The sequence below is a fragment of the Otolemur garnettii genome, unplaced genomic scaffold, assembly GCF_000181295.1.
Source record: "Otolemur garnettii isolate 467f Iridium unplaced genomic scaffold, OtoGar3 scaffold00042, whole genome shotgun sequence".
NCBI lineage: Eukaryota > Metazoa > Chordata > Mammalia > Primates > Galagidae > Otolemur > Otolemur garnettii.
The window spans coordinates 3,535,500-3,557,815 of NW_003852437.1; the positions used below are offsets into that span (position 1 = coordinate 3,535,500).

General features: G+C 37.5%; 1 protein-coding gene across 1 annotated transcript; it reads left to right on the forward strand.

Moving 5' to 3' along the window:
• Positions 1 to 1,097: 1,097 nt before the first annotated feature.
• Positions 1,098 to 18,129, forward strand: FBXO30 (F-box protein 30). Its single transcript, XM_023513532.1, has 3 exons — positions 1,098 to 1,376; positions 9,905 to 11,960; positions 15,994 to 18,129. Exons 2-3 carry the CDS (start codon positions 9,906 to 9,908, stop codon positions 16,195 to 16,197), a joined length of 2,259 nt encoding a protein of 752 aa, XP_023369300.1. The 5' UTR covers positions 1,098 to 1,376; position 9,905; the 3' UTR covers positions 16,198 to 18,129.
• The last annotated feature ends 4,187 nt before the right edge of the window (positions 18,130 to 22,316 follow it).

Here is a 22,316-nt window from a genome sequence, read left to right on the forward strand (position 1 = left end):
CATCAGATGTACCCCATCAACTATTTTCACCCATAAGTGAAAATTAAAAAATTTAAATAAATGCATAAATAAGTTATTCGGTCTATGCTATTTTGTTATAGCAGCATAAACATACTAAGACACCATCCCAGCTAGATATCTCAATAGAAAATAAATAGATGAAATAGGTATCCTAGGAAGAACTGTGTTGATGGGAAACACTAGAGGAGAAAGATGGGTTAGGCAACAGCAGAAATCTAAATTTATTTAAGATGGCAACTAGAGATGAATGTGAAAGACAAGAAGAAAAGATTTTCTTTTCCTTTCCTTCCTTTCTCTTTTTGGTCTGGACATGGAAAATTATTGAGATGGAGGGAGAAAAAAGATGTGAAGTCTCCACCCTGAATGACTCAGCTTAAGGTGGTAGAGGTGGCCTCATGTCAGCGAGGGGACTTAGCAAAGGAGAAAGCCCCAGATTTCAGTAAGTACAATCATAGAACCTTCAGATTTTAAAGCTGCGAAGGACTTTAGAGATCATCTATTCCAGCACCATTATTTCACAGGGGAGCAACCGAAGCAAAGAAGCAAAAGAAGGGTGTGTGACTCCACCCAGGACAGTGAGCTCAAAATGGGCCAAAAGTAAAATGTAGCAGAATCCATGTGTTTCCCCCTTACCCCGACCCCAGGCCATACTGCTTAACCATCTAACTGTCCAGCTGTCTGGATAGTGATTCTCAAGCTTTGGACTGAGGACCAGGCTCTTCAGGCGGCCAAGTTAAGCAAAATAAGAAAAACAGACAATTTTTAAAATTCATTTATCGGCTTTCATTGTTGTTAAATTTACTGGGCTTTAAAATCCAAAAGTCTGAGAGTCATTTCTCCTCCGGACAACAAATTCTGTGTTAGCTGTCTTTTCCAAGGTAGAATAAGGAGTAAAAAAATGTAGCCGCAGAAAGAATGACAAAATAGGGTTTTCCTGCCTGTCTCCACCCCCACTGCCAGGGTTACAGCCATAGTCTCTTTGTTACAGTTCTTTCACCGCAGGAGTGGGAAGGAGTCTACGGAATGGACACTGGGGTGGGGGTGGGTAAAGGACTCCCCTTCTGTCGTTCGCGCAGACCACGGCTTGGTGTTAGTAACGGGGGCGTGGATATCCATTCTTTGCCGCGGCCATGTGGTAACATACGTAAGGTATCTTGCAAAAGCAGCGTCAAGCCCCTTTCCCGGCTAGATCCCTTTGCGGCGGACGCCTCGGTTCCTCACTGAAGCGGACGGTGGTGGGCTGCCCCGTCAGGGCTCCAAAGAGCAGGGCTGAGCCCGGTCCCCGGGAGCTACAACCCTGCGAGGAGCAACGGGTCACAGCGCGGTCGCGGCACTAAGTCGCAAGACTTGGTTAGGTACGTTGAGTTGGAGCGGGAAGGCCGGCGGAGCGGCGGCAGTCATCAAAGATTCAGCGAGAGCTGACCCATTTCCTCCCAATCAGAGCTAATGGGAAGAGGGCTGTCGCCGGAGTCTAGAAACTTAGGCTGCTTCTCCCGCAACTGGCGGGGCGAACAAGTCATTCTACTCGGGCCTGCTTCCTCCTCTATAAAACCAGGGATCCAGGATTCCTTCCAGGAAAGCAAGAGTCTAAAATTGAACAAGATTTGGTAGCACCGCCGAGGAGGAGCTCAAATGCGCTCCCCGGGAAGCCCCCAGCGGAACGCGCCAACGCAGGGGTCTCGACGGATTCCACTCTCTGCCACGTCGCTGCGGGGTCAGAGGGCGGCGTGCGCGTCCCCGCCGGGCCCTGCGTGCGCGCCCCCGCGGGGCTGGCGGCCGAAAGCCGGGCCGGTGGGCGGGGCAGAGCGGGGCGGGGCTCGCGGGGAGGGCGGCCGCCTCTGCGGGAGGCAGACGAGAAGAGAAAAGGCGGTGGCTCGGCGAGGGGGGGCAGAGGCCCGGAGGAGGCGGACCGGACGGGGGTGTGGGGCTCGGAGCGTCGCCGGGACACAGCGGGGCAGCCGGGCCACGGCAGCCAGGGCCTGGGCCGCGGTTCGGCCGCGCCGGCCGGTGAGTGTCGGGAGGCCGGTAAGGGAGGCCGTGCGAGGCCCGCGGCGGGGCGGAGACGCGGGGTCGGCGGGCCGGACTGGAGCGGAGGAGACGCTGCAGCGGGCCGGGCTCGTTCGTGTCCCGGGGCGCCCGTTCGGGGGCGCGGAGAGGGCGTCCGCGGCGCCAGTGTTCTCGGCCGGCCGTTGAGACGGTCAGCAAATGGCGACCCACACCCGAGGGCACCGACCCCCGCGTCGGCCCAGTTTGCGAGTCTGTGTGTTGGGAAGGGACGGGGGAGGAGTTAGACTTAGGAAACCCCAAGAATCTTGAAAGAAACCCAGCTTCTCATGCCCTTTGGCTTTTAGAAACTTGGATTCTTTGGGGACAAACGGGTTAAAGTGAGACTGGGAGGCATCTTGCACTATCTCCACGGGATGAGCGAAGTTGGTAACTTTTCCATTCATGGAAGTGTGAGGATCTCAGTCTTAGCTTCAGTCCTTATTAAAGGGAAACTTCCTGATTTTTCAGACCTGAGCGGTTGTGTTATTAGTGTCCTGCTCCTTGGAGGTACATTGCTTGGAAGGGATAGAGAGAGCGCATGCTAGGTTCAAAGTAATCTCGTGTGTGTGTGTTTTTAACGTGTTGTTTGGGAGTCTGGAGGCAGACAGGCGGAACAGTATGTGTTTACCATGGCCCTACTACTCCCATTCCCCTCTCCCTTTCTCTTGTTTTTCTTTCTGAGCCCTGTCGTAAGTCCCAGATAAAAGATGCTTGGGAACGAATTGACCTTTTATTCCATGATTACTTCATTGACTCTCATCCAAGATGAAGTTATTTATGGGCATCCTGATATCAGTGTAGATTAATTTCAAACTTTTAATACAAAAGTCCAAACTGAGTTTTAATTTCTATTTGCTAAATTTCAATACTGTCCTTTAGAGACTTATTAAATAACATAAACATTTGCTCATATTAAAGTTTTTCCAAAGCAGCCCCGTAGTTGACACGGCAAAAGAAAATGAGTAATATAAAATATACCTGTAGGGTTTTTCTGAGGGTTATATTTCAATCTCCACTTTTCGCTGAATCACTCTTCTGTATGCTTAGTCACTGTTTCTCACCCCAGAAGTTTAATTGGGGATAACATGTTTTGTTAAGTTTTTAAATTGCCCATTTGTTTTTACCTGGTGCTTTAATGTGGTGACATAAGCTTTTTTGGACATGTTAGGAGGTGGAGTTTTGCGAATGTTAGAACTGAAGTTTTGGATATAGGCAAATTTTTATGTCTCCAAGTGTACTGGGTATTTAATTTCAGTCCAGTATTTCTCTATGTCTAGTATTGAGAGATTTTGTTTATAAATGTCCTAATGTAGTATATCATTAAGTAGTGCTTTGAGTTGGGAATTTAAATAACAACTATATAAATAATGGTTACTATTTTAAGATAGTTTATATAGTTAGATACTTTAAGGTCACTAAAATAATGTGTTTTCTGTTTGATATAATGTGTTCTAAAATGTAACTGTTTTAATGGGATAAGCCCTATGCCATTTGTTATTATATTTTGGAAAAATCTTTTAACTGAGTTCCTAAGACTACTTATTTTGATTAAAGGAGTTGCTATGAAATGGTATTGATTTGTAGAATTCTTAGATATTAAAGTCTTGAGTCAAAGACTACATGAAATATTATTTAATTTCAAATGTGGCATGATGAAGTAGATGATGTTGGCCTGGAACTAGTTGCTGCTTTATTGTAGGGAGCTAAATGTTAGGTACATATGGGTATGTACAAGCATACCTCAATTAAAACCCAGTCTGTTAAAATCTTTCACAAAAAAAGCCTTTTTTTTTTTTCCTAGAGAGGCGGTAATGTGACATTAGACAGTTCCTCATATGATTGCATTTAATAAACTTTATAAATTTAAATAACCTCATAAAAATATACATAAAGCTTTGTGTAAATGTGACTGTTGTGTACATTGGTAACTCAGAAGTATGTCTGTTTTCTGAGAACACATTTATATCTTATTGGATACCCACAATTGTAACCAACCTTTCCAGAGTTCTAGATTGTTTTCAGAGTTGAGTAATTGCTCCAAGGTCACAGAATTGAGACTTGGAAGCCCACTCCCTCACGGCATGCTGCCCATTTAATAAACTTGAGTTCACCCATTTGTATGGATTATTTTTTTCTGAACATCAAGTCAGTGGGTTCTTGTCTATTTTATTTATTTATTTATGTTTTAGACAGTCTCTCTCTGTTGCCCAGGCAAGAAAGAGCGCCTTGCCATTAGCCTAGCTCACAGCAACCACAAACTAGTGGGTTCAAGTGATCCTCCTGCCTCAGCCCCCTTGGTAACTGCGACTACAAGTGTCTGCCACAATGCCCTGCTAATTTTTCTATTTGTAATAGAGTCCAGGGTCTCGCTTTTGCTCAGACTGGTCTTGAATTCTTGACCTCAAGGGATCCTCCCACCTGTGATTTTAATAAAGGAATATGTACATTGTAATCCATTTAGCTATTTTGGACTACTGGGGACATGTGCTTTGAGTTGGGAATTTAATAGTAGTGAATTTTTTAAATCTTGTCTAGCCACCCCCCACCCCACATTAAAAAAAAAACAAAACTGTGAGGTGTCCAACTGAGGTAGAGCTTAATTATGTTTAAGGCTGAGTGCACCATCTGATGAGCAGGTCAATCAGCAAGTGTTTGTATTTACTATGCCCTAGTACCTCCAGCTGTACAAAGGATCAAATTGGCTTGGGAAGAGATTATAACTAACTATTAAATTTGAAATTGTAATTGTGGATTTACTTGTAATAATGGTTAATTGGTCCATTTGTAGTTCCATATCAGCCTTAGGTTAAAGCAACATGTTATTGTTTAAGTAGAATTCTGTTTCTTCTACGGCCATATTGTAAGAAGCAGTAGTGTGATGCCACTTCTGATTTAGGCTGCTTTTCCTCACCCTATACACTGCTCAGCACCTTTGCAAGTTCAGACATCAGCCTCTTCTTTTTTATTTGTACCTGGTGCCTCTATATTCAGGTTTTCAGTAATCAGCCTGAAAAAATTGATTCGGGAATTCAAATAATGGAGAAATAGAAAGGTAAATGTTTCTACCTGTATCTTTATTTTTTTAAAGTTTTAAAACAGCGGAAGTGAAATTAACTGTCTTTGATTTGCTTTTTGGTAGATGATTTGTCTTGCTCTCTATGTAATGGCTGGAACATATTGCCTAGGTGCTCAATAAATGTTTGAGCACCACTGACTTTTTATGGCCAGTACCATGAGGTAGTTTTGCCTTAGTTTGTCTGATGTCTGACTTGTAAGATTGTTTCTTTTCATGGAGTCTGTAGTTTTCAGTGAAATCAAGAATCTCTCTTGTTTGGGGGATTCATTTTACAATTTTCTTACAATTCTTTATGTATTTAATACAAGTGAGGTCTTTAATTGAGGCAGAGTTTTGAATGTAGGAAACATAAGAATGAATGAGTCAGAGATGGTCCTGACCTTCATGGAACTTTTAGAAATAATATTAAATATTAAACAGAATAATGATTTACTGAGAGTTGTTGTCATCAAGGAAAAATGTAATGTATAATGAACAGGCATAATACAGGATCCATACCTTGTGTTAGGTGATTGTTTTTGTGGTATATCTTAAAATCATCCTAATTTGTGTACCTAATTTCTTTAGGTACTTATCTTCTTATGTGTTTTAATGTATTTGAAAAAATAAATGTTTTTTGAGGACAATGTCTTTATTCTTTTAAGGACAAGGTCTCATTTCTTTGTATGAGAAAAAGCCATGTTTTAAAACTATTTTTATGGATTGCCTGTCAGCCACAGAGTATGAGTTGTCAAGGAACTTCTGTTAGAGAAAATTGAAGCTCTTGAAAGCATTTCATCATTTATAGATATTTTCTAGGCTGATGAAACTTGTTTTAGTGATTTAAATTTAAGTGTAAGGTAATTGGGATGTTAATTAATATTTGGCACGTGAGGCTTCTGATTTAAGGGAGTTAAACAAAAATCAAGGGTTTTAAATAAGCTTATCTTGAAGTTGAAGCTTTGGTATTAGCAACATGCTTTCTGCTGGGCCTGCTGTGTCACTGTTCAACTGATAAATCAGGGATTGATGTTTTTAAACCGGTTTCACAGGTTTATAAGCAGTTGTGAAATACTTTATGAAAGCATATTAAATCTGGCAATAGTGAGTGGTCTTGATTAGAAAGAGGATGGATCTGGGAGAATATTAAATTCTGAACTGAGGATTCTATCCCCAGAATACTCTTTGTGTATTGACTATTGTATTTTCTTACCTTATTTCTTAACACATTTAACTATAAAATAGAATTAAACTTAATTCCTCCTTTGGCTATTTCGAGAATTGTTAAATTCATAATATTCCGTACATTTAATAATCTGTAGATTATTTTAAAAATAATTAAAAACACATAAAAAGAAAGGAATGTGCTATGATAATTAGAAAAGACTAAAAAACTTTCTTGACCACAGGGGTGATTAAGTGTTGGAGTAAACTGCAAGCAATGTTGTGTAATCTCCTTTCCTCAAATAACATCTTAAAATGGGATCAACAGTTACTGACATGCTGCCCTATTTTCTCAAACTTTTAGAAGTAAACATCTCTGTTATTGTCCATGTATGTTGACCAGATAAAGACTTAAATCCTAGCTCTGCCAGTTACTAGGTAGATGACCTTGGGCCAGTCAGTTATTCTTTCTTAACCTGTTTTCTGTGAATTGTTATGAAGAATAAGTGACAGGATATATGTGAAGAAGGACAAAATAGATACATTATTAGTGTTCTCTTTTCCTTCTTTCTAAATCTACTTCAACAAGTAATATTGTGAGCTTGTTGCAATGGATTTTTTTAACCTTCTTATTCAGAGGGGAATAGTGTTAAAGAGGCTATTTTATTTTGAAACTTGACTACTTCTGTCTTTGAAAGTTATTGTTCTTTTTGCATTTAACTCAAGAGTCATTTGTAGCAGTTGATTTTTAAAACATTTTTTAATTGATTTTTTAATATGTGTTTTGCCAGGTGTTGTCATGTGATGTGATGGTGTGTACAGTAACAAAGTATCTCTAAAAGTTCTGAGAGCACTGGGTACTTCTGTTGAAACTACTCGTATTAGGTTTCTCCCATAGCAGTGGTAAAGCTTATTACCTTTAGCATGTGAAATGAACTCAGTAGTTTAGGTATTGTAAAATAAGAGAGCTATAGCTGTTTTCACAATCTAATCACTCAGTAAGATTTATCTTAGTTCTTACTAAAATTTTTCTTTGAATGTCTGCTTTATTTACAAATGTTTGTCATTAATCTTATTGATTTCATCTTATATTTCTATTTTGACTGAACGTGTCTTTTTAGAGCTATATTTATATATAAAGTTACATATAAAACATATACCTTCATATAAAATTTATTAATATAGACAGTCAAAAGTATTTAACTCATAATTTCTAATTTTTAAACACAATTTAAAATAAAGTTTTGGTGTTGAATTTGTACCTTGTATTTTCCCTGGAATCAGTGAACACCATGATATCAAATCAGAACTTTTCAACTTAAGAAAAGCTCTTTGTGATGATTTAAGTAGACTTTTGTTCTACTTTGAGAAAATCCTCAACTAGAATGATATAGCAATTTTAGGGGTACTTATTTTAGCTACCTGCAACCAAGATAGGATTTATGGAAAACGTATCAGGAAGCTATCACACCAAAGTGAAGAAAACAGACTAAAAATCATCTTCTTATTCAGAAAACTGCCTACTACAACGTCATTTAATTTGGGAAGTGTTGAGCTGAGTTGCCTGTGCCATATGCTAGTGGAAATAGAGTAGAACCTCTAAGTTGACCACTCTAGAGACTGTAACAAACTGGCTGATATATAGAGGTGGTGAACCTAAGGAACTAGGCCCATTGTCCTGATGATATTGGGCACGTTCAGGATGGTGTGGGTGTAGACAGGCCTACTGTATTGATACGTACATGTAGTGTATGTCCCATCTATGAAAATTAGGTCAACTTAAGGAGGTGGTCAATGTAGACAGGTGGTCAACTATGGAGATTCATAAATAGTTGAAGAGGTCTGGGTCTGGGCTTTTGGAGAGGGATCTCAGCACATGGGTGGAAATTGGAACTTCTGAAGAAAATGAGAGCACCCAGGAAGAATATGTAGAATGAGCAAGAAATGCCGCGGAACACTGAAGAAGAGTAATATTTTAAATGAACAAAAGTAAGGGATAACCAGAAAGGGAGGAGGAAAACTGGAGACTTGTGACATCATGAAAAGTAAGAGAAAGCAATAGTCTAAAAAGGATGGATGAGGCCTCACCGTGATACAATGGCCAGAGAAGATGGGTTCTGAAAAAAATCTGTCCTGTGGATATAGTACTTAAGATCTCTGTGAAGCAGTGTTAATAGAGGTAGTATTCATACTGTAAAGACAGATTAGAGAGTTGAGGTGTGTATGGCATATTATAAATCTTTTTGGTTTTTAGTTTTTTTCTGAGAATTTGAATAAAAATAAAAGTATGGCAGCACAAGGGAGATATTTTATTATTTCAGGTATTTTAGGAAAAAAAATTTTTTTTTGCAGTTTTTGGCTGGGGCTGGGTTTGAACCCACCACCTCCAGCATAGGGTGCCGGCGCCCTACTCCTTTGAGCCACAGGCGCTGCCCTAAGAATAAATGTTCTTAAAATATTTATTATATTCTTTAAAGAATATTCTTTTATGTTTTTACTGCTAGTAGGAAACAAACCAATAAGTTGATGATTATAGAGAAGATATATTGATGGGCTCAAAAACTAAAAGTAAAATGATTACAATTTGTTTTTGGTATACAATTTTTTGATTAAATTTATAAGGAAAATTTTAAAGCAGGAAAGACTGTTAGATACCTGTAATCCCTTCTTGTTATCTATAGACACTGTGTCTCTGCTTAAAATTCTCAGGGACTTATCAGTACTAAAAGTCTGACCTTAGAGAAGCATATAGCACTAATTGTCATTTTCCTGTCTGGCCACATCTTTTGGAACTGCCTTGTGATCCAGTGATACCAGGAAACTTGAGGTCCCCTGGACATGTTTTTTTACTGCTATAGCTTCTTGAGAGGAGGCCCTGTGAGGTACTATGTACCAGGTATACCAAACACAGTGCCTAGTACTTGGGAATTAAACAGTAAGTAGGCGTTTGATATATAAGTGGACATGCTGGCCCTCAGCAGTAAGTGATTGCTCATGGCCACAGAGTTCAAACTATAACTTTTATTATCTGGATAAATTCCCTAAATGTTCTAAGTAAGTCTTAGTTGATTTGTTACGGGCTGTTGAAAGTGACACCAATAGATGAAGTCTTTAATGAATTTATCTACTATATTTAACATGGAAAAAAAATTTCTAGTAAAATTTTGGTTAAGCACATTCATGAAATTTAGATTGTTCCCTTTTAGGCAAATGATGAGGTTTCTGCAATATGGAATACATCAAAATCTGTTTAGTTGAGATTACAAAATTAAAAGCTGAAGTAGTCTCTGAAATCTAATCACTTTAACTTGTTACTGACATTATATACTACATGGCAGTAGAATTTAAGAGGTATATTTTGAAGCTTTTGCCCTTTTAGTTATATACATATGATCCTTTATAACATTTTAAGGTACTTAATTGTTAGTTAAATTAAAGTTCATAAGTTCTTTCAAGATGTATTGATTATGTCGAAAATTAATAGGTTAAATATATTTATTTTATGTATTTCATCCTAAAGTAAGCCAAGATTGTATCTGTGATTTATGTTATTAAACAATTTCAAAAAATCAACCACTTTTTGTCTAACTTCTTATCTTTCTCCATTTCAACAACTAGAATGGAATTGTCCACTATGGAGGAAGCGCTGCAGCATTCACACTGTGTGAATTGTGTCAGTAGACGATGTATGACCAGACCAGAGCCTGGAATTTCCTGTGACTTGATTGGTTGTCCATTGGTTTGTGGAGCAGTTTTCCATTCTTGCAAAGCTGATGAGCATCGACTTTTATGTCCATTTGAACGAGTGCCTTGCTTAAATAGTGATTTTGGATGTCCATTTACCATGGCCCGAAATAAAGTTGCTGAACATCTAGAAATGTGTCCTGCAAGCGTGGTGTGCTGTACCATGGAGTGGAACCGATGGCCAGTTAGTTATGCAGACCGGAAATCATATGAAAATCTAAGCAGAGATGTTGATGAAGTGGCACAATTAGATATGGCCTTGGCCCTTCAAGACCAAAGGATGCTCTTAGAATCTCTCAAAGTAGCCACCATTATGTCCAAAGCGACTGACAAAGTATCTGAATCTAAAGAACAAATCTCAGTTAAATCAAGTGTCCCAGAAGTACCACATACTAATGGTTTGGTGTCTGTCGATGAAGAATCTTACGGTGCACTTTATCAAGCTACTGTAGAAACAACCAGAAGTTTAGCTGCTGCTTTAGATATCCTGAATACTGCCACAAGAGACATGGGCAGGTTAAATACAAGTCTTTGTGCTTCGCCAGATGAAATGGATGAAGAGCGTAATGAAAGAGAAAGTTTACAGGATAGAAACTTAAAAGACCAAGACTGTCTTTCTGAGGATGAGCTAGGAGCAGTAGGTGGAATTGACCATAATGATACGAGTCAGAATGCCCAGTCTGAACAGAATGGCTCAAGTGATTTACTATGTGACTTGAATACACGTTCTTATGGCACCTCTGCTCTTTGTAATGGCTTTTCTTTGGAAAATATATGTACACAGGTCATAGACCAGAGTCAGAATTTGCATGGTGATTCAAAACAAAATAAGTTGACAAACGGAGAATGTGCAGCACCAGATGGCACTTCGGAACCTTCCAGTTCACTTTCAGTTGCAGCACAACTTAGGGAAGTAATACCATCCAGTGCTTTGCCTAATGGCACAGTTCAGCATATCCTCATGGCAGATGATGAAGATGAAGGAGAATTGTGTTGGAGAAAAGTAGACTTGGGGGACTTGCGGAACATGGATGTCTTATCTTTCAGTCATTCTCCTTCATTCAAATTCCTTTCTAATTCATGTTGGTCTAAACCAAAGGAAGATAAAGCAGTAGATACATCAGACTTGGAAGTTGCAGAAGATCCCATGGGCCTCCAAGGAATAGATCTGATCACAGCAGCATTACTCTTTTGTTTGGGAGATTCTCCAGGTGGGAGGGGTATATCTGATAGCCGCATGGTTGATGTTTATCACATTGACTTTGGGACTCAGACTTTTTCGCTTCCATCTGCAATATTAGCTACCAATACAGTGGTTGGTGAGATAGCTTCAGCTTCAGCTTGTGATCATGCCAATCCACAGCTTTCAAATCCAAGTCCTTTTCAGACTCTTGGACTGGATTTAGTATTGGAATGTGTTGCTAGGTATCAACCCAAGCAACGTTCAATGTTTACCTTTGTGTGTGGACAGTTATTTAGAAGAAAGGAATTTTCTTCACATTTTAAGAATGTGCATGGTGACATTCATGCTGGACTCAATGGCTGGATGGAACAGAGGTGTCCTTTAGCTTATTATGGTTGTACCTATTCTCAACGTAGATTTTGTCCATCAACACAAGGAGCAAAGATTATACATGACCGCCATTTGAGGTCATTCGGAGTTCAGCCATGTGTATCTACAGTATTAGTAGAGCCTGCTAGAAACTGTATGTTGGGATTACATAGTGACCATCTAAGTAGTCTTCCCTTTGAGGTCTTGCAGCATATTGCAGGTTTTCTTGACGGCTTCAGCTTATGCCAGCTCTCATGTGTATCCAGGTTGATGAGGGATGTCTGTGCCAGTCTGCTTCAGTCTCGTGGAATGGTCATACTGCAGTGGGGGAAGAGGAAGTATCCAGAAGGAAATTCATCGTGGCAGATAAAAGAAAAGGTTAGTTTACCTTAACTGTATCTACCTCTTATTGACATGAAGCAGCCCTTAGTACTGCTCCTAAGTTATTAACTTCTTGGTAAATTGACCATCTCCTAAAACTTACTAATTTGTCAATATGACAAAATTTGAATGATAATTAATGAAGAACTAGAATAAGGTAGAATTGTTTGTCATGATCATAGTTTTACTGCAGATTTCCTAGAACTAGATTAAAAACAAAAACTAATATGGCAGAGGGCATTTCTGTTTTTTCAGATGAGCACTCTCTACAATTATAACTCTGTCTCTTATTTTTATTTTATTGTTTATTGAGGGTTTTTTTGTTTTCATTTGGGTCTATGTTAACATTTTCTAACTTGGGCTCCATCTGAAACATTTTTACCATGAGACAATGGAGGAAGCAAGGAGAGAGATTTTTGTCCTGCTCAAAGTTATCATTTTCTCTCCATTCGTACCAGTTTGTGTCTGAGGATTTGGTTGTTTCAGGAGTACCTAAATGGAGATAAGAAGAGGTTATAATTACTAGTAAGGGGTCATACCAGTAAGTTACCAAGGAAGTATTTGGGGAACATAAATGAATGGATAGGCAGTGTTTTAAGCCAAAGTGAGATGAAAGCAGGACAGTAGAGTTTGACACTGGGTGGGTGATCTGGCTTTAAGACAGTACAACAGACTGATGCATGCTGTATTAGAAACTTGAGCCCCATCTCCATCATTGTCCTTCTCTGGTACCTTACTCTTGCCCAACTTGGATTTGAGGCACTACTCAGTAGAAACTAGAAGGCACTGCAGATATCTTTGATTGAAGATATCTTTCACTTTAGAACATTTATAATATGAAACCACATTTTATAAAGTGGAAACAGTTTTGATAAACTTCACATTTGGCTGTGTAGCATTCCAATTCTGGTTACTTTATTCTTAGCACCCTTAGGCTTGCTTTTTTACTCATTGCTCCAGTTTTTCAGAATTCTGCATCTACTTTTAAGTTCTCTTTAGGCTTTAACCAATAAATGGACACAATATGCTTTTTTCCCGAAAGGGAATTGTAGTGGTGGAAGGTTTCACCTGCTTTGTGTATGTAATCTATTTTTGTTTTCCAGATAATTTGGTGTTTTTTCTCCTCTGTGAGTTGGGACACTCTGAATATGGCCTCTTTTTTCCTTCCCCACTAATATTGATATATGGAATGAAGTATTTTCTGGGGATTCTGTACTCATTCCTGCAGAAAAGCTCATCTACTCTTCATGTTTAAATGGCCATCATTCATGTGGATTATTCACACTTTTACATCCTCACCATTTTCTCCACTTAACCCCAGACAATATATAAGCATGTTCTGGACTTCTCTACTTGATTGTTGCATAGCTTCCTCAATCTTAACAACTCCAATTTATTCCATTCCTTTACCTCTCTTAATTGCAGAAAGTATTACCATCATCTACCAGGGTTCCCAAACCAGGAATTTGGGAGTTAGGTTGACTGCTCTGCCTATATCTAGATAATCAGGAAATCCTCTTGACTATCCCTTCTTTATACCTCTCAGGTTTGCTTCTCTGTTTCCACTGCCATTTCCCTAGTTCCATGCCAACTTTAGTCTCTCCTGGATTACTACCACAGCTCCCTCCTAAATAGGTTTCTATTTATACTTGGGCCTCTCTCCAACATATTCTTAACACAGATCTTGGGTGAAATATATTTTCTTAAATACAGTTCTTACACTGTCACTGCAGTGCTTCTGCTTCAAACGTTTTTAATATTTGTCCATTACCCCTGGATAGAGGGCGACTCCTTAATAAGACATGTAAGGCTTTTCATAATCCCATACTTACTTGCCTCTTCAGTTTCCTCCTGCCACTTTGTGGTCTAGCCGCATCGATTACTTGAAGTTCTGTGGTGTTTTCTTTCTTGCCTTAAGGTCTTTGCATATGTTGTCTCTAATATCCACGTTGAATCCCTGCAACATAACCTGCCAGACAATGTGCAGTAGTACTTTACTTTTATTAACTTAACTCACTTTGCACTTTACGGATGAAGATACAGCGGTTGAGTAACTTGTCCAGCTAATTAATGGGTTCAGACCTAAGGAGCCTCTCTCTTGAGCTTGCGATCTTCATCTTCTTGCTGTATCTTGCTTATTCTTCTGGTCTTACTTCCTGAAGAAAGCCTATCGGAACCCGTACCACGAAGCCTTCCTGGAAATGCACTATCTGTGTTCCCTTGCTGTTCGGTTTTGTACCCTTACTACAGGGCTTACCATGTTGTTTCTGAAATTCATTGAGGAATTGGCAGTTTTAGTCTCTGGACGGTAACTTACAAAGTGGGACTGCATGAGAAATAAAATATCTAATGCCTTACATAGTGTCTACTATGTAGTAGGCTCTCAGGAAATACTTGATGGATTCTTGAATGAAAAATTGACCCATTACTAAGAAACCTTGTCCCAGTAGGTGGGAGTTATCCATTTTCTTTTGTCTGTTCTTCCTAAATTTATTTCACCAGACTCCTAGTTGTATAAAGTGGAAAGGCCGCCTACCACCATCCAATCTTTCAGTTAATTCATTCTGCCAAAGCTTCAAGAAAACTCCTAATTTCTTTGGGATATAGGGAATTGGAAGGGAGGCTAGTGACATCTAAAATATCACTAGGTCTCACCTGCTCTTAGAAAAACTGTAAGGAGTATGGGACGTATCTTTTGTGCTGAACAATGGGAATTTCTGTTGCTAGCTGAAAAATTATTGTATTACCTCAGAATTTGAAGGTATCTAGCCACCCCCAGAAGACATTACCATTCCTTCCTAAGAAGTTTTAAGGTGCTGAGGGCTTTTCCCCAAATCTGCTCCTTTCTAGAGTAGCTGCTCTTCACCATGTATTTCTGTGTTTTCTGACTAGGGATTTCCCTTGGATGAACTTAGCTAGAATGCCTAGGCCTATCCTGCCGCATTCGTGCTTTTTTCCTGGGTCTGCCCTGCACTGTATTCACACTGTTTTACAGATTGTCAGTAGCTGTATGTTTTCAGTTATAAAGATGAGAAGGGGCCACTGTAGTCGCTGCTGGTCTAATAAGATGACAGTGTTTTAGAGCCTGGACCTTTTGAGTGTGCACAAAGGGAAGGAGCTCGAATTTTTACAGCAGACACATAAGTAGGGATAACAGGTGAATGCTTTGCCTAGAAACACATTTTACAATGATATGGACAAAAATGGGATTCATTTTATAAATACTCTTTTTGTTTTGGGGGGGGTTTTTAGTACTAATCATGTAATATATCAAATTACCCAAAGTACCACAATTTAAACATATAGTAGATGATAAAATTATTAATATATTTACATGCTTTTAAATTTTAATTTCAGATTTTCATGGGGGTCCATATGATTAAGTTTCATAGTTTGCTGGGGTTTTTTTTTTAATGCTCTTTTAGTAAATACATTTTACAAACACTATTTTTGTATAAATTTTCAGAAACAATTTTGAACAATTTGAAGCACCTATGTCCTTAAATATCACGGACTACCTTTAGTGCTTGTGAATAGTGGAAAGATAAGTTATCTTAGCACACAATATTCTAGGGCATTTGTTAGTACTCTTCATATGGTATAAGTAAGGATGGGGGGAAACCGTAGAACAAAATAACACTTGTCAGTATCTCTAGACTGTGGATACTTCTATATGGTCAGTTGACAGTTTGAAAGAATAGTGTGCTAGGAAGTAGCTCTAAAATCATGAGGTTGAGATTTTTAAATAATCATTTAATAAGCCAGATTACTTGTACTTTTTAATGCTGGACTTTGTCCTTTTATTTTTATTTTTAAATTTATTGAAGTCATAATATCACGTGACTTCAATTATTTACCTTATAAACAGATCTGTATCAAATGGATTTATTACTTTTTAATTTTGTGACTATGTGAAACTTTATATTAGATGTGTCTCTTATAGTAGCTGTGTATGCATTCAGAGCAAAAAAGTGTGTTTTGATTCTGTATATATTGATGTGTTGAAATCTGAAGTAGAATTTTCTTCTAGGTATGGCGATTCAGTACTGCATTTTGTTCTGTTAATGAATGGAAATTTGCTGACATCCTAAGCATGGCTGACCACTTGAAGAAATGCAGTTACAACATTGTTGAGAAACGCGAGGAAGCAATCCCGTTGCCGTGTATGTGTGTGACGAGAGAACTGACTAAAGAGGGACGTTCCCTGCGCTCGGTGTTGAAGCCTGTACTTTAAAACTGTGACTTCACTTGCACATACATGCAAGCACCTAGTAGAATTTCTTTGTAACATGTGACACTTTATTAATGTATTAAAGATTTACAACTAGCTAAATTTATTGTCACTATGTATATAATGTTTTGAAGTGACATATATTTTTATAAAGTACCATTTAGTTGGGAAGAAGTTGCCTTAATGTTTGAAATGTGTGACATTTTTGGAACTTGCTGGACAGGGTGATTTAATTTTTAGCTACATAATTTTCAGAATTAGTATTTTTAATTGTGCTCATATTTTGCTTCTTAAATTTTTTGCTTCGTTAACTAACAAGATCCTGACCAAACAGTGTATTCCTCGTGTTTTCTGTGGGTTGCTGTCCATGCAGCAGAAGAGAAAAGCTTCCATTCAAACTTTTACAGCACAGGCTTTTCAGATAAAACCATTCTCCACTGCTTCAGCACTACCATAAGATCATTATGAAGTTTGTATTGTGTAGTGCTCCCCATATACAGTTGTTGATGATGTTGAAAATCCTGACTAATGTTTAGTAACGCTATTTATCATGATTTAAAAATAATCCACAAAGATGTTTTCATCTAATATACTTATCTATTATACAAAGAGTAACCATATGCAGCTTTCTTTTTTGCTAGATGCCACATCCCAAGATTGATGGCAGTGTGTTAATATGACAGGTTAAAGCAAAAATAGGAAACAAAAAGCAGGCCTATGTTTAATTTGAACAGTTTCAAATTAAACATATTTGCCATTAGAAAAGGAAATATACCTCATTTTAAGTGTGAATTGGGCATATTGTGTGAGTAAATTTCAAGTATTCAGAATGTAACTACTTTCCATAAGCATTTAAAATTTTTGCCTTTTGATTATAAAAATTACAACTGAGTTCTAAGACATCTAAAAACTTGAAATTTGGCATCTTTGTAAGATGATAATCATGCAGAAAACTGTCTTGGTTGACAATCTCTTCGAGACATTTCCAATTTTCCGTAGATTACCAAGAAAGTGAGAATTGCACCTTTTGTATAAAGATCAAAGTATAGCAGAAAAATGTTCAAAGACCATTCTTGAAGTACTTTGTTATCATTTTCAAATTGATTTAGTTTAAAAAGTGAATATCAGTATTTAGAAATAATTTGCAAAGATGGAGACATATACTTAAATAATCTGTCCTAAGTAAATTATGGCATTTGGTAGTTTGAAATGATGACAGATTACCTTGTTATAATTGTCAAAACTCTATCGCGTTCTTCTGTTCCTACATTTGTCCCTGAGAGTACTCTGTGGTTACTAGGTTTTTGATGCCCATATATGGCAATCAGGCTGGGCAGAGACGTTCCTTGGGCATTAGAAAAGAATTCTCAACTGCTTAAGACTTGTTTTGGTTGGATCAAGACCCTAGTACAATCGAGAAATGTAGCGTTAAAGACTAAATCAATTGTTTTGCGTCACCTGTCATTTAAAGTAGTAAAATACTTTTTTCTCAGTGCTTAAACTTTCAACTGTGAGATTGGATTGCATAAAGTCTCTATTTATGTGAAAAAGCCAGAAATCAGAGATCACATACTGTAAAATCTAACTCTGCCTTTTAAAGTTTTCCTGAAGAATGTGTCTTTGGTTAGGATAGCACAAGCATTAACTTTTTGTTTTATGGCTATGCTTTTTAAAATTCATGGTTTTTAAGTTTACACTTCTTATTTCCACACTGGATCATGAGATGTTTAACATTTTTTTCACCTTATATTTCTTTTACACATCTTTAGCTGTCTTTTTTGTTGTTGTTGTTATGCCACCATATTATTTTGTTGAAATATTTTCTTTGTGAAACATTTGTTCAAGTTCTAATAAAATTAATGTTTTCCCTTTATATGGCTCAATAACTTAAAAAGAAAAACTTTCATTCAATAAAATTTTAATCCTTGTTTGACAGTTTCCAAACACAATCCTGTTGTTTCTGTGATATGAGTTTTCTGCATGTTGTAGGTGTTACTTTTTATTATCATTGCTTACCCATGTTTTACTGATGAACACTTGTTTTTAATGTGAAAAACTCATTAGTTAGGTTTCTCTGCCCCTTCAGTGTCTTAAAAGCAGTCCCACTTAGGGGTATGGAAAGGCTGAAGAGTTTCTGGCATGATTATATCTCTAATACTTGCAGTGGGAACCATGTATTTCGCCTGTTAAGCGTGTATAGGTTTGTATGTTGTCCTAGTAGATTGTCATTTGAGATATCTTTGTTAGTTTTTTAATCTTTGCTAACCAGCAAGACAAAAGGCAAGCATCAGAAGGGAGGGAAATACTTGAATTCCGTTTTAATTTCTGCCACCTTCCCCAGCACTGCCTGTTAGCATAATCTCTCCCTCTTTCTGTTCCTCCCTTTCTTCTGCCTCTCTCATTGCCTTTTGAGACTCACAGATCACTGAGAGATTCCCAAACTGTGGTCGCTGGACCAGCAGCATCAGGATCACCTGGCAGTTTGTTAGACATGCGGACTCTGAGTCTTAGCCCAGACTTAAAGAATCAGAAGCTTTGGGATAGCAACCAGCAATTGTGTTTAACAACATCTCCAGGTAATTCTGATGCGCAGTAAAGTATAAGATCTTAGAGGAAAGCCTTGGACATGCCACCTGCCCTCTTATGTGTTATTGGAGTGGATATGTGTTTGTACTTATATGTGCAATTGAAAACTGAGAGTAGTAGTAATGGTTAAAAGGTAGATATCGTCTCAGTCTTACAGCCATATGACAAAATACATTGGGTACTGTGGTTGTTGAACTTTTTTTAAAATTAGAATGTAGAAATCTTTTAAATCTCACTAGTATTTTACTAGTGTTCTGTTTGAGGTAAATTGCAGTGCAGACTTTAGTTCATTGACAGTAACATTTAGCCTGGTCATTGCATTCTCTTGTTTAGTAATGGCAGAGTCATGTGAACATATTTTTAGGATAAGCAAAGAATAGAAGTAGATAAACATTGGACGAAATCCCACAAAAACCTTTGTAGGGATCCTTTCAATTTTCCTATCGGTGTTGCTATCAGTATCTGTCCCTTAAACATTGGATATCGGGATCGTAGTGATGTGGATGAGAATGGAGTTTTTAACAAAACTTCTATATCCCTTGAAGATTTGGTTGCTTATATTGCTATATTGATAATGGATTTTACCTGTAGAGACGTAACTAGTTTTAGGTACACCTATTTGGAAGCAAAACAGATTTCTTCATGTTTTGCATTCCAACCTAGACAGACATGGAGTTTATTTTTCAAATTTCCTAAGGAAAAGTTACTCAGATATTTAAAAATGTGTTCCGTGCATGACAGCTACACTGGAAGTGATGTGATTGGAACCTGCAGAGTTGGTTGTTTAGAAGTGCAGTAGAAAGAAAGCTATTGGCCCTTATTTTCGGGACAAAGACTTTTTTGATGGGAAGAATTTCTCTGATGGGTCTTGGGCGGTTATGTAAATGCTGTAAGTAGTCTTACTTAACATGTTCACAGGCCTAGGAAGCCAGAGATTGTCAGTTATACCTTTAAAGAAAATCAGCGTATTAGGACTTGTTCTATTGTGTTCAGAATAATTTAATGGTAGGTTATGTTAGGATTTAACTAATTAAAAAAAAGTGTGACATTAGTAAAGGCCAACTCTAAGGAAGTTCTTTCTCAAGAAAATAAAGGGGCGGTAATAGCTTCTTTTTGAGGTCACCTTTTACATAAGTATTTTCTTTCATTTAAAAGACTAAAGTAAGTTCAAAATATAAGACCTTTCAAATTCCCATTTTATTGATGAGAAAACGGAGGTACTCAAAATTTAGGTAGCAATGAGTGTATTGGGTTATTTGAGAGAGAGATTTCCAACACAGATCATTTTTCCACTTTGCAAATGCAAAAAGAAAAGGATATTTAGATGTAAGATAATTTGAAAAATACTGTTGTATATATTATTTGATTACTACTGTTTTGGAAGGAATTTGGGAGCCAAGAAATTAGCCAAGTGTGGTGTGTTGCTCTGAGAATCTTTGTAAAACTAGGACCTTTTGCTGAATTTTTAGAATTCACAGTATTTCATCTGTGACTAAAAAATTTTTTATTTGTTTGATTTGTGTAATCTCCATAATTGGCTAGTACATGTTGAGATGTATTAATGGAGATACATCTTGAGATGTTTTGTTACCTTAGAACATTTCAAAATTGACATTTGGTATTCAAATTGTTTCATATTTCAATGTATTAGGTGGAGAATGACTTTTCATTATACAGAACCTACAAAGAAATAGGTTACAAGGAAGATTCATGAACATGCTATATAGAAATACAGTAAACATTCATCGATGTAAATCTCCTTTTTAAAAAATGATTTTTGATCTTCTTGACATGCTGAAGTGAAGCTCCTTTACCATGAAGGAAAGCATTTCTAAAGCAAACTGACAACATGAGCAAGGAAAATGTGATATTTACTTTTTACTAATACCAACAAAAATTAATTATTCTAAAATCATTTTATTAACTATTTGCATGCAAATATTATACTATGAAATGATTTTTCAATACATAGTTCAAGTGGTGGTGATAGTTTATGTGTTTTAAAGTAATAAACCTGCATTTCTGTTGACGTCTTACTAAGACCAATTCATCGGGTCAAATTTTTCTTTCCTAACGAAGGCAAATGCATCAGTTTTAGTTTTAAATTGTTAGAATTTTTTTCTCAGACAAGATCTGAGGTAAACAGGTTGATATTTAACTGATTAGCATTAAGTAGGTGTTTAAATCCCTTTTACATTGGTAAGTAGAAGTTATGAGGTGTATATAAGAACAGTGGCAACAATTTGTTATTGTTCAAAAAATTGAAGTTAAAGAAGAGTGTCTTGCCTAGAGTTACTTTTTGTTTTGAATTCCTTTTTCCATGTGGTCTTTATTGCTTATTTATCCCATGACTTTTCAATTTGCTGATGAGTCAATCCTAAATTAAGTAGTTTTGCTCAGTAATTTTAGATTGAACAATTTATCCTACTTTTTAAAAAGTGTGTTTCAGGGCACCAATGAAGAAACAAAAGCAGCACGTACCGCTAAGTCCAACTAAAGTGTCAGCGTTCAGATTTAACCACATTATTTGATTAAAAGAAATCAAACTGTAGAAATGGAAATAATAGTGTTACATCTGTTCAAAAGTCATACCACCCAGTGACGAGCTTTGTCACTTGGATGTCCTTCATGTCAGTTGACGGATGAGTTTTGCAGATTGTTTCCGTATTTTTAATGAAGGATCAGAAATTAGAGAACAGTATTGATTTCCTATAACATTCCAACCGCCTTGTGGTCACAGGCCTGGCATATGTAATAAGCTGCTTTGAGTAGTTAATTCAGTGGACGTGAATTCTGAAGATTTTAATTCTGCATTTACAGTGTTGAAGTTGCGTTATTTGATCAGTTTAAATACCAGTCAGCACTGCAAACCAGCTGCATTCTGAAAAGTAATTGTGCTGATGACACATGTACCTCAGAGGCCAGTTTCCAGTGTTACCTTTGTTTTCTCAGAATTGATATTAGTTGTTGGAGGAAAAAACAGGCTAAATGAATAAAGCTAGACAAAGAGGTGAGATATTCTATGATTCTGTTTATCTGAAATACCCAGAATAGGGTAATCCGGAGAGACAGAAATCAGAGTAGTGATTGCTAGGGGAGAAGGGAGTGACCTTTAATGGGTGTGGGGTTTTCTGTTTGGGCTGATGACCATGAACAACAGAATAGTGGTGATGGTTGCACAATATTGTGAAAGTTCTAAATGCCACTGACTTTCATACTTTAAAATGGCAAATTTTATGTGTATTTTACCACACCTTTTAAAAAAAGAATATGGTATTTTTAGTCATTACCAAAGTCAAAAAGTACAAATTTCCCAAGGTTTGTAATATGCCCAGGCTGTTTTAGAATTAATTTATAGTATTAATAATGTGACAGATTTATTCAGCTTAAAGTCCAGATACAATTTATGGATCTCATCACAGAAAGTACTGCTGCCGGGAGCAGAAGGAATGCTGTGACCACCATGATTTCCTTAGATTAATCCATCTGTGACTGAGTAACTGGCTTCTGCATCTTTTTTTTTTTTTTTTTTTTTT

Bases quoted from the DNA above. Each gene is read 5' to 3' on its own strand.
- FBXO30 (XM_023513532.1), top strand. From the start codon at position 9,906: ATGGAATTGTCCACTATGGAGGAAGCGCTGCAGCATTCACACTGTGTG. The intron at 11,961-15,993 runs GTTAGTTTACCT...ATTTTCTTCTAG, and splicing joins CGTGGCAGATAAAAGAAAAG to GTATGGCGATTCAGTACTGC.